This window comes from Macaca fascicularis, chromosome 19, assembly GCF_037993035.2.
Source record: "Macaca fascicularis isolate 582-1 chromosome 19, T2T-MFA8v1.1".
Classification (NCBI taxonomy): domain Eukaryota; kingdom Metazoa; phylum Chordata; class Mammalia; order Primates; family Cercopithecidae; genus Macaca; species Macaca fascicularis.
This window is the reverse complement of record NC_088393.1, coordinates 63,480,714-63,493,653: the sequence shown is the minus strand read 5'-3', so window position 1 is coordinate 63,493,653 and position 12,940 is coordinate 63,480,714. Positions and strand designations below refer to the sequence as shown.

At 56.3% G+C, this 12,940-nt stretch overlaps 1 protein-coding gene across 1 annotated transcript; it reads left to right on the top strand.

Moving 5' to 3' along the window:
• Positions 1-4,388: 4,388 nt before the first annotated feature.
• On the top strand, positions 4,389-10,828 carry SBK3 (SH3 domain binding kinase family member 3). The gene is made up of 4 exons (XM_005590405.5): positions 4,389-5,217; positions 5,762-5,912; positions 6,413-6,615; positions 8,554-10,828. Exons 1-4 carry the CDS (start codon positions 5,173-5,175, stop codon positions 9,229-9,231), a joined length of 1,077 nt encoding a protein of 358 aa, XP_005590462.3. The 5' UTR covers positions 4,389-5,172; the 3' UTR covers positions 9,232-10,828.
• Positions 10,829-12,940: the final 2,112 nt, after the last annotated feature.

The following is a 12,940-nucleotide window of genomic DNA, read 5'->3' as shown; positions in this document are numbered from 1 at the left end:
CCCAGATCACCAGCGAGCCTCTGGGGGAGGGCTGGGAGGGGTAGAGGCCCGCAGCGTTCCCTCTCACTCTCCTCCCCGGGGGGACCCAGGTGGCCGGCTCTGCAGTCAGACCTTTCGGCTCTAGAGTAGCAGATGCGCTTGTCCCGTCGGTGCACAGCCAGCCCCTGGTCTCCAGTGGAGGAGCTCAGCTGGAGCTGGGCACCTGAGGTCGGCCTCACAGGACCTGCGTGGGCAGGGGGCACAGAGGAGCCAGGAGTCACCAGACCTCAAGGCATCCCAGCTCTGCCTCTCGCTGGCTGTGGCTCTGCGGCCCATGGCTGCCGCTTCATGCCTCCCTGTCCCCATCAGGAAATTGGAAACCATCGTTCTACCGACCCAGGGCTTGTTGGCGGGACTCCACAAAGTCTTAGGTGAAAAAGAGGGAGAGACCGAGAGAGCGTGACCAGGGCCTGGCACCAAGTAAGCACCAAGTGTTACTATATTACTGTATCATCATCACTGTATTATTTTATCACAAATTTTTGAATAAGTAACACATACTCACAGGAAAAATTCAAATAATGTAAAAGGCACAGTGGTAAAAAGTTCCCTGAAAGTCATACAGGACGTTGACGTTGATTCCTGACTCATAAAGCAAATAAGGCATTTTTGTTTTCTTTTCTTTTCTTTTCTTTCTTTTCTTTTAGACAGTCTTACTCTGTCGCCCAAGCTGGAGTGCAGTGGTCCATCTCAGCTCACTGCAACCTCCACCTCCCACGTTCAAGCAATTCTCCTGCCTCAGCCTCCGGAGTAGCTGGGATTACAAGTGCACACCACCACACCTGGCTAATTTTTGTGTATTTGTAGAGATGAGGTTTCACCACACTGGCCAGGCTGGTCTCGAACTCCTGACCTCAGGTGATCCAACTGCCTCGGCCTCCCAAGGTGCTGGGATTACAGGCGTGAGCCACCACGCCCAGCCAAGGCATTTAAAAAAAAAAATAAATGTGAGAAATTGAAGACAGACTTGTTATTATCTGATTTCAAGAAATTGTTGGGCTGGGTACCGTGGCTCACACCTGTATTCTCAGCACTTTGGTAGACCGAGGTAGGAGGATCACTTGAGCCTGGGAGTTTGAGACCAGCCTGGGCCACACAGCAAGACTCCCTCTTAAATTTTTCTTTTTTTATTTAATTTTATTTTTTTGAGACAGACCCTCGCTCTGTTGCCCAGGCTGGGGTGCAGTGGTGCCATCTCGGCTCACTGCAACCTCTGCCTCCTGCGTTCAAGCAATTCTCCTGCCTCAGCCTCTTGAGTAGCTGGGATTACAGCCTCTTGAGTAGCTAGGATTGAGTAGCGAGGACGCCTACCACCACACCTGGCTAATTTTTGAGTTGCGGTTTCACCATGTTGGCCAGGCCGATCTTGAACTCCGGACCTCAGGCAATTCTCCCGCTTCAGCCTCCCAAAGTGCTGGGATTACAGGCGTGAGCCATCATGCCTGGCCTCATCTTCAATTTTGTTAAAAAATCATTAAGTATGACAATTTTACTGTAGTTGAGCTAGAAATGTTCCTTACTTTTACAGATAGGTACACCCTAGTGTTTGGGCCCAATTCATCGTGATGCCTGTAGTTTAGTTTATAACTTGTAGCTTTTCATGAAGGAAAATTTTCCAGCATAACCAAAAACAGAGGAATAAAATGAGTCCCTTTCCTCTCACCTGTTTCACCACCCACCCAGCCCCCCATACACACACACACACACACAGACACACACACACACACCCAGCCCCCCATACACACACACACACACACACAGACACACACACACACACACACCCACCCCCCCATACACACACACACACACACACAGACACACACACACACACACCCACCCCCCCATACACACACACACACACAGACACACCCAGCCCCCCATACACACACACACACACACACCCAGCCCCATACAAACACACACACACCCAGCCCCCCATACACACACACACACACACAGACACACCCAGCCCCCCATACACACACACACACAGACACACACACACACACACCCAGCCCCCCATACACACACACACACCCAGCCCCCCATACACACACACACAGACACACCCAGCCCCCCATACACACACACACCCAGCCCCCCATACACACACACACACACAGACACACCCAGCCCCCCATACACACACACACACACACCCAGCCCCCCATACACACACACACACAGACACACACACACACACCCAGCCCCCCATACACACACACACAGACACACCCAGCCCCCCATACACACACACACACCCAGCCCCATACAAACACACACACACCCAGCCCCCCAGACACACACACACACACACCCAGCCCCCCATACACACACACACACCCAGCCCCATACAAACACACACACACCCAGCCCCCCATACACACACACACACACAGACACACACACACAGACACACCCAGCCCCCCAGACACACACACACACAGACACACACACACACACACATTTTCTTTTCTTTTGCCAGACTGTTTTTTTGTTTGTTTCTGAGACAGAGTTTCGCTCGTTGCCCAGGCTGGAGTGCAATGGTGTGATCTCGGCTCACTGCAACCTCCGCCTCCCAGGTTCAAGTGATTCTCCTGCCTCAGCCTCCCGAGTAGCTGGGATTACAGGCATACGAGTCACCACACCCGGCTAATTTTGTATTTTTAATAGAGACGGGGTTTCTCCATGTTGGTCAGGCTGGTCTCAAACTCCCGACCTCAGGTGATCCGCCCACCTCGGCCTCCCAAAGTACTGGGATTACAGGCGTGAGTCACCGCACCCAGCTGGCCAGACGATTTTAAAGTAAACACACTAAGCTACTCAGCATTTCCACTTCCAAAAGACTTCATATCATTTACTTGAAACTAGTTTGTATGCCCCCCCAACAAAGAAATAAAGATCAAGAAAATAAGGCCAATGGTCACATCTGTGAAGTGTAGCCAATGGGTGTTCATGACAGCGCTTTTTTGCTTTTGTTTTGTTGTGATTATTTTTGTTTGTTTTTGAGACGGGGTCCCGCTCCGTTGCCCAGGCTGGAGTGCAGTGTCGTGATCTCGGCTCACCACAACCTCCGCCTCCCAGGGTTCAAGAGATTCTCCTGCCTCTGCCTCCCCAGTAGCTGGGATTACGGGCATGGACAGCGCTTTTTCTACTTTTCTGTAGGTTTGTGACTTTCTCCAGTCTAACCTCAGAAGAGTCAAACAGCAAAGGAAGTTCTACCTCTGACCCTCCTTGGGCCCCATCCAGCTCCCCAGCGGCCAGCGCCACAGCCGGTTTCCTGCAGATCCTTCCAGAGCCTACGCGTCGCTGCCGCTGCTGTTTCTTTATTAATAGCAGGGCTGTAGTAGTAGTGGGAACACGAGTGGGGCAGGCAGCAGGCCTCTGAGTCACACAGACCTGGCCCGGGGCCCGCTCCCCTTCTGACCTTGTGTAACACGATCGCTTCTCGGAACCTCAGTTTCCTGCTCCGTAAACTGGGGATAAATACTGACCCTTTGGGCAGCTGGGAGGATCCAGTGTAAAGCCCTGTGCAGGGCTAGGCGCGGAACAGGTGCTGAGAACATGAGAGCACCTCTGTCCCTGGCGCTTCCCACAGCCACTTCAGCTCCCGAGTCCTGCGGGAGGAGGGGCAGGGCCTGGACTCCTGAGTCTGAGGGAGGAAGGGCTGGGGGCCTGGGTCTGATGGAGGAGGGGCTGGGACTCTGGACTCCTGGGTCTGAGAGAGGAGGGACTGGGGACCTGGGTCTGAGGAAGGAGGGGCTGGGACTCCGGACTCCTGGGTCTGAGGGAGGAGGGGCTGGGGGCTTGGACTCCTGGGTCCGAGGGAGGAGGGACTGGGGGCCTCGGTCTGATGGAGGAGGGGCTGGGTGTCTGGACTCCTGGGTCTGAGGGAGGAGTGCCTAGGAGCCTGGACTGTTGGATCTGAGGGAGGAGGAGCTGGGGCCAGGACTCCTGGTGTGAAGGAGGAGGGCTTTGGGAATTGTTCCCTGGTCCCTGGACACCAGAGCTCCTGGCCTCTGGGGCAAGACAGAGACGCTCAGCTCTGGGCCTGTCATCCCAGTTCAGGTGTGTGGAGGGGTCTGTCCCACCCTTTCCTCCGCCCTCAGGCCTGGGCCTTGTTGGGGGTTCACAATATGTTTTGTCCCCTCTGTCCTGGGACTGGAGCCCAGACTCCAAGCCGGTCTAAGTTTGGAAGGGAGAGGGAGGGGGCAGCCGTCAGAGGGGGTGAGGGAGGGGTGTGGGGGGACAGGGTGTCTCTGTGTCTGAGCTGTCACACACACCCCTGTCCCGGGCCCAGAGAAAGGGAGGGACAAAGGCTATGAGAGAGAGTCAGGAACAAAGAGGAGGAGAGAGACGCAGAGACACTGGCAAGAGCGGACGGAGATGCCCAGAGGGGCTGGGAGAGACGGGAAACAGACAGACAGAGAGAGGGGAGCAGGCCGGGAGCAGAGCGTGGGGACACCCCCAGAGTTGGTGGAGAAAGAGTGGGGACAGTGTGCGGACAGAGGAGAGGGGCTGGTGACCCACAGAGACGGGACGGGGAGGGGGGGTCCCACCCCAGAGACCCAAGGGCAAGACAGAGACAGGGAGGGTGGAGAGAGACGGGGAGAGAAGGAGACAAAGACTCAGAGAGACAGAGACAGAGAGAGACAGAGACAGAGACAGAGAGAGAGACAGAGAGAGACAGAGACAGAGAGAGAGACAGAGAGAGACAGAGACAGAGAGAGAGACAGAGAGAGACAGAGACAGAGACACAGAGAGACAGAGACAGAGAGAGAGACAGAGGGGCAAGGGAGAGACTGAGAGAGAAGTGTTCATGTAGGAGGAAGCAGAGACTGGGGTTGGCTAAAGAGAGGGGAGAGAGGGTGGGGGATTCAGGGCGGTCCCCTGGGAAGCACAGCGAGAAATACACCCAGAGGGTGGCAGGAGGGCACAGAGAGGCAGAGACACTCCTCCAGACAGACAGACTCGGACAGACAAAGGGTGACTGAGGCTGACCTTGCAGACAAGCTTCCAGCCCTTGGCCCTGCGCAGCGAGAACCTGTGGGGTGCCCGGGGCTGGTCGCTCTCTGGGGAGCCCTGACAGGGGGAGTCCTGCCCAAGGGCCACCCCACGTCAGGAAGCCCTGAGATGGAGCGCAGGGCCTCCGAGACCCCTGAGGATGGGGACCCAGAGGTGAGAGACGGGAGACAGGGGAGGAAGACACAGAGAAAAGAAGGAGAGGCAAGAGGCAACACGGGGAGACAGAGGAAGAGAAACAGAAAACAGGGAAATGCAAAGATCTCAGAGACCCAGACCCAGGGAGAGAGGATGACTGAGATCCAAGGACACACAGTGAGACAGAGGCCCCCAGAGAAATGGACTCAGAAACACAGAGCGGGATGCACAGGGGAAGAGGACGGTGGAGAGAGAGACTGGGGTGGGCGGGGGGCCCGTGTGGACTGAGGATGCACCCCCGCTTAGGGCTGGGGGCTCCTGGTCCACTCCCACAGATGGGGGCAGGCGGGGCCTCTGTGACAAGGACCCCTAACCTCGCCAGAACACAAAAACAGGTGGCCCGAGTCCGGGTGAGTCACTGTGACTCATCCTCCTCTCTGGGGACAGTGACCCCTGTCCCCTGCCCCCACCCTCCATCCCCGGACTGCGCCGTGACCTCCTCCCTCGCCATTCTCAGCGGACCCCAGACTCGCCCCTTCCTCACCCTGCCCCTCTCCCATAGGAGGACACAGCCACAGCCCTCCAACGGCTGGTGGAGCTGACGGCCAGCAGGGTGACCCCCGTGAGGAGCCTTCGGGACCGGTACCACCTCATCCGGAAGCTGGGCTCCGGCTCCTACGGCCGCGTGCTCCTCGCCCAGCCTCACCAGGGGGGTGAGTTCGGCCACCCAAGGGCAGCCTCCCCAACCGCCACATAATAAGCGTTCTGGGAAGCCACCCAACCAGGGAGAATTCCCAGGAGGAGCTGATGGGGACCCTTCTCGGTGGGGACGCTCTGAAAGTTAAGAGCTCTGGGATCTTCTGAGAAACACAGGCCCCACCCCAGAGAGGGCGAGGGGCTGCCTATGGTCCCACGGCAAGACAGGTTTGCAACTCAGGTTGGAACCCAAGTCACCATCATGCCTCTTACTTGATGCCAGGGGAAACTGAGGCCCGGAGAGGGTGAGGCGGCTGTGGAAGCCCATGCCGCAGTCCGAGGCAGAGCAGGGAGGGTCTTCAAAGAAGGTCTCCTCCCACCCACACCTCACAGAGGGAGGAGCCCGTGCTGCCCATGAGAAATGTGAGGCTCAGAGAGGTTACACGGCTTCCCTCAGGGCCTGTGCACAGCAGGACCGAGGCTGCCTGAGTGTCCCCCCAACCCATCTCCCTGGCAGGTCCGGCTGTGGCTCTGAAGCTCCTGCGTCGGGATTTGGTCCCGAGAACCACCTTCTTGAGGGAGTTCTGTGTGGGCCGCTGCGTCTCTGCACATCCAGGCCTGCTGCAGACCCTGGCAGGACCCCTACAGACCCCCCGCTATTTTGCCTTCGCCCAGGAGTACGCGCCCTGTGGGGACCTCAGCGGGATGCTGCAGGAAAGGGTGAGGCCACGAGGGACAAAGGTTGGGAGCGCTTTTCCCAGGTCCAACTCTGTCCCAAGCCTCGTCTCTATCTCCAACTCTGACCCCCAAATCAGGACCCGCCCAACCCATCTCCACCCTGAGCCCCCACATGACCTCCCCCTTTCTAATTCTCAACGAGTTTCTATGCCTGACCTCAACCCTAATCCATCTAATCATCCAAACACAAGCATGGAAGGGCAGGGGGCTGGGGGTGGGATTGAGGATGGACTAGGGTCAATGAAGGGGATGGGGATGGAGACAGGGTTGGGATTTTAGTTGACTCTGGGGTTAGTGGACTCATGGGCATGGGTGGAGTTGGGTAGGTTGAGTTTAGAGTTGATTATAGATTGATCATAAGTATGGAGAAAAGCATGAATAGGGTTGCAGAGGGAAACAGAGATGGTTGAGGATGTATATACAGACTGAGTTGGAGATGGGCTGTAATGGGGTTTCTTCTTGAAAGGAGACCAGGTCAGGACAGAACCCATGAGATTCTAGGGCCTCCTGAGTTTGGAGATTAGAGGTAGGGATAGTTTCAGGAATAGATTTTGGATTTGAGATAATGTTGGGGATAAATGGAAGGAACAAAAGAAGGAAAGGGATGAGGAAGGTATATGTGGATGAATGAGTCTCATTGAGAATTAGAAGGGTGGAAGGATGGGTGAGTGGATGGATGGATGGGTGAATAGATGGATGGAAGGAAGTTTTGGTAGATGGATGGGTGGGTGGATGGATGGGTGGGTGGGTGGATGGATGGATGGATGGATGAAAGGATTGGTGGGTGAGTGGATGGGTGAGTGGGTGGATGGATGGATGGATGAAAGAACTGGTGGGTGGATGGATGGATTGATGGAAGGAAGGATTGGTGGGTGGATGGATGGATGGATGAAAGGTTTGGTGGGTGAGTGGATGGATGGATGAGTGCATGGGTGGGTGGGTGGATGGAAGGATTGGTGGATGGATGGGTAGGTGGATGGATGAGTGGATGGATGAAAGGTTTGGTGGGTGAGTGAGTGGATGGATGGATGAGTGGATGGGTGAGTGAATGGATGGATGGATGAGTGGATGGATGAGTGGGTGGATGGAAGGATTGGTGGATGGATGATAGATGGACAGTGAATGGATGGGTGAAAGGAAGCAAGGGAGGATGAATATATGGATGTTGTATATTAAATAATTGAATAACTTACTGGATTGCTGACTGGTTGGTGGAACGGATGTTGGATGGACACACTGTTGAATACTGTTGGAAGGATGGATGGCTTCATGGATGGATTGCTGCCTGGCCAGCTGGCTGGCTAGATGGATAGATAATCAATTGATGAAATAATGAAATAAACCAGGGGATTTTAGAACAGACTCTGAGTTAGAGATGGAGTCTAGACTCGTATAAGACTAAGATTAGGGGTAAGAATGAAATTTGAGTTCTCACTGGAGAAGATCTGGATGATCAGATTATAAAAGATATATAAGAAATGCCTGAGTATTTGAGTTAGGAGAATCTTTGAAAGAAGCTCAAAGGAACTACTGGTTATAACTGGGATTCCAGTGGGGAAAACTGGGAGACCAGCGGGGAGTTGGTCTATTGGAGTGCAGACATGGCTGCAGGTTGAGGTTGAGGATGATGGAGAGAGTCTTTGGGAGCAAGTGGTGGGAACACTGGAGGTAGCCACTAGTCTGGGGTTCTAGATTCTCAAACCCCAAGAGTCAAACCTTTAGGACTTAGGAGTCTACAGCCTCTTTCAAGAATTATTCAGAAGGAACCAACTGGTGTGGTGCCTCAGGCCTGTAATCCCAGCACTTTGCGAGGCCAAGGCAGGAGGATCACTTGAGGCCAGGAATTTGAGAACAGCCTGCACAACATAAAATAGACAAAACCAAGGCACTCTGACCTTCCTCCTGTCTTCTTGACCTCAGGGCCTTCCTGAGCTGCTGGTGAAACGGGTGGTGGCCCAGCTGGCAGGAGCTCTGGATTTCCTCCACAGCCGGGGGCTGGTCCATGCAGATGTCAAGCCGGACAACGTGCTGGTCTTCGACCCGGTCTGCAGCCGTGTGGCCCTGGGAGACCTGGGTCTGACCCGGCCGGAGGGCAGCCCGACCCCTGCCCCACCAGGGCCTCTGCCCACGGCACCACCTGAGCTCTGCCTCCTGCTACCGCCCGACACTCTGCCTCTGCGGCCAGCCGTGGACTCCTGGGGCCTGGGGGTGCTTCTCTTCTGTGCTGCCACTGCCTGTTTCCCGTGGGACGTGGCACTGGCCCCCGACCCTGAGTTTGAGGCCTTCGCTGGCTGGGTGACCACCAAGCCCCAGCCACCTCGGCCACCACCACCCTGGGACCAGTTTGCACCCCCAGCCATGGCCTTGCTCCAGGGGCTTCTGGACCTGGATCCTGAGACTAGGAGCCCCCCACTGGCTGTTCTGGACTTCCTGGGGGACAACTGGGGGTTGCAGGGGAACAGAGAGGGCCCTGGGGTTTTGGGGAGCATGTCCTATGAGGACAGGGAGGAGGGAGGTTCAAGCCTGGAGGAGTGGACAGATGACGGCGATGACGGCAAAAGTGGCAGGAGGACGGGGACAGATGGGGGAGCTCCCTGACCAGGTGACAGAGACAGGTGGCCAGAGCCTGGGCCAGAGGCCCTTCCCCCAGCCCCCAGGGCCACCTGGATGGAGAGACAGCTGCACCCGGGAGGACAGAGAGGGAACACATTGCACTCTCCCTACGGCACGCTGGGCTTGGACGCGCATTCCTCTTCCAACCGAGGACCCAAGAGTCCAGCTCCTGCCCCTCCTCTCAGACGCAGGGGTCCAGGCTCCCAGCCCTTCCTCCCTCAAGGACCTTTCCTCTTCCCCCCGTCCAGAATGCCTTTTTTTTTTGAGACGGAGTCTCACTCTGTCGCCCAGGCTGGAGTGCAGTGGCGCGATCTCGGCTCACTGCAAGCTCGGCCTTCTAGATTCATGCCATTCTCCTGCCTCAGCCTCCCAAGTAGCTGGGACTACGGGCACCCGCCACCACGCCCGGCTAATCTTTTGTATTTTTAGTAGAGACGGGGTTTCACCGTGGTAGCCAGGATGGTCTCCATCTCCTGACCTCGTGATCCACCCGCCTCAGCCTCCCAAAGTGCTGGGATTACAGGCGTGAGCCACAACACCCGGCCATCATGGAGTTCTGATGGGATCACTCCTCTCCTCTAAGACCTTCCATGGCTCCCACTGTCCATGTCCCAAGATCTGAACTTTAGGACCCAACACCGTGTAAACCTCACCCTCTGCCTCCCTCATTTCTCTGGGCTCTGGGTGATGGCATGGGAGTCACTCATCTGTTCTGGACCTAAATCTACACATCTGAACACACACACACATGCACACACACACGCACACATGTGCATGCACGTGCACACACACGCATCCACGCATGCATGCACACACATGCACATGCACGCACACAAGCACACACGCACACACGCGCACACACACACGCACGCACACAAGCACACACATGCACACAAGCACACACACGCATGCACACATGCACACGCACGCACACAAGTACATACATGCACACACGCACACACACGCATGCACACATGCACACGCATGCGCACACACACACGCACAGCTGCTGGCAGACATTGGCACACCGTGTGGCCTCCACCGAGAGCATCTTCCCCCGTCCCATGGCTCCAGAAACCGGCCCCACCCCCAGCCCTCTCTAGCCTCCAGGGGAACTTGTATTGGAACAATCCGTGTCTCTTTCTGACTCTCCAGGCTGGACCTGGTCTTCTCCATATTTAGATCCTTCCCAGTTCTGCTCCCACAGAGCACCACGGATTGTGATTGTCCCAGCTCCGTCCACCTTTCTCAGACCCACACTGAGAGCCTCCTAAGAGCCAGGTCTGGTGCCGACGGGTCTCCTTCCTCACCAAGGCCAGCCCGCGTCCCGCAGTTCCACGGCACCTCCCAGATAGGACACGGAGCCTGACTTGTGGAGGTTCACGCCTGCAGGACGGGGACGAACTAGATCCAAATCCGAGACCCCAGCACCCAGCGGAGGGTCAGGAACTGGAAACTGTTTCCCATGTAGGAAGGTATGCTTTTCGGCTGAGAAGTGAGCTCACTACATACGACGCGGCATCCTGGGCTCCATCCATCCTGGAAGTGCCGCTGAAATAACAGCCTGGTGTTGGCCCAACTGTGAGCCTCGTAGTTTTGACAAATGTCTCTTGGTTTGCGTTGCGACGCCGGCACTGGGGGAGGGTGGGGGAGGGTGCATGGCAACTCTCCGCAGGATCTTGGCAACCACTTTATAAACCTAAAATGATTCCAAAATAAAAAATTTATTTAAAAAAATTAAGTGACTTCAAATCAGTCATGGCAGTACAAACCTGAAGGGTAGGCCGGGCGCGGTGGCTTAAAATCCCAGCACTTTGGGAGGCCGAGGTGGGTGGATCACCTGAGGTCAGGAGTTCCAGGCCAGCCTGGCCAACATAGTAAAACCCTATCTCTCCTAAAAATATAAAAATTAGCCAGGCGTGGTGGCACGCGCCTGTAGTCTCAGCTACTCAGGACGCCGAGGCATGAGAATCACTTGAACCCGGGAAGTGGAGATTGCAGTGAACTGAGATCGGGCCACTGCACTCCAGCCTGAGCAACAGAGCAAGACCCTGTCTCAAAAAAATAAAAACAAGCTGGGTGCGGTGGCTCACATCTGTAATCCCAGCATTTTGGGAGGCCGAGGCAGGTGGATCACCAGGTCAGGAGATCAAGACCAGCCTGGCCAACATGGTGAAACCGTCTCTACTAAAAAATACAAAAATGAGCCAGGCGGCCGGGCGTGGTGGCTCACGCCTGTAATCCCAGCACTTTGGGAGGCCGAGGTGGGCGGATCACAAGGTCAGGAGATCGAGACCATGGTGAAACCCCGTCTCTACTAAAAATAGAAAAAATTAGCCGGGCGCAGGGGCGGGCGCCTGTAGTCCCAGCTACTCGGGAGGCTGAGGCAGGAGAATGGCGTGAACCCGGGAGGCGGAGCTTGCAGTGAGCCGAGATTGCGCCACTGCACTCCAGCCTGGGCGACAGAGCGAGACTCCGTCTCAAAAAAAAAAAAAAAAAAAAAAAATGAGCCAGGCATGGTGGCGAATGCCTGTAATCCCAGCTACTCGGGAGACTGAGGCAAGAGAATCACTCAAACCAGACAGTTGGAGGTTGCAGTGAGCCGAGATCGCGCCACTGCACTCCAGCCTGGGCGACAGAGCGAGATTCCGTCTCAAAAAGGAAAAAAAAAAAAAAGAAATAAAAAACCCGGAAGGGTGGGTGCAACCGTCCCAGAAAAAAACAGGGGTCTGAAGTCCCACTGTGGCCCAAGGCTTGGGGACTTCGGAGTGGGGCTTAATCTCCCTGTGCTTGGAGCACGGAGGCACTCACTGGCCTGTATTCCTACTGTGTGCTTTCAAACGATTTTTATTGTTATTCCTGTCTTTGGAATCAGGAGCCCTCCAGACCTTCCTCCCTCAGGCCCAGGAGTCCGGGTCCCGTGTAGAAAATGAAATCATCTCTGGAACCCACCCCCGCCTTGACCCCACCCAGCTGCCCCATCAACGCCCCATTGACAGGTCAGACACAAGTGGTTGGAGAGGGGTGTGCAGGGGGTCAGATGCTGGGGTCTTGTTTGGGGAAAGAATGAGACAATGAGATTCCAGAACGATGCAGTGTGGGATGACCTCAGACTTAGGGGGGCGGGAAGCAGGTGGTGGAGCAACTGGGAAGAGAGGGGCCTTGAGGCGGGTAGGGGAGGCCTCAGTTCTGTGCCTGAAAACTTCAGATGGGTGGGGGAAGCTAAGGCCTGGACTCCTGGGTCTGAGGGAGGAGGGACTGGGGTCTGGACTCCTGGTTCTGAGGGAGGAGGGGCTGGGGGTCTGGACTCCTGGGTCTGAGGGAGGAGGCGCTGGGGCCTGGACTCCTGGGTCTGAGGGAGGAGGCGCTGGGGCCTGGACTCCTGGGTCTGAGGGAGGAGGCGCTGGGGCCTGGACTCCTGGGTCTGAGGGAGGAGGCGCTGGGGCCTGGACTCCTGGGTCTGAGGGAGGAGGGGCTGGGCCTGGACTCCTGGGTCTGAGGGAGGAGGCGCTGGGGCCTGGACTCCTGGGTCTGAGGGAGGAGGGGCTGGGGGTCTGGATGCCTGGGTCTGAGGGAGGAGGGACTGGGGGCCTGGACTCCTGGGTCTGAGGGAGGAGGGCCTGGGGCCTGGACTCCTGGGTCTGAGGGAGGAGGGGCTTGGGGTCTTGAACTCCTGGGTCTGAGGGAGGAGGGA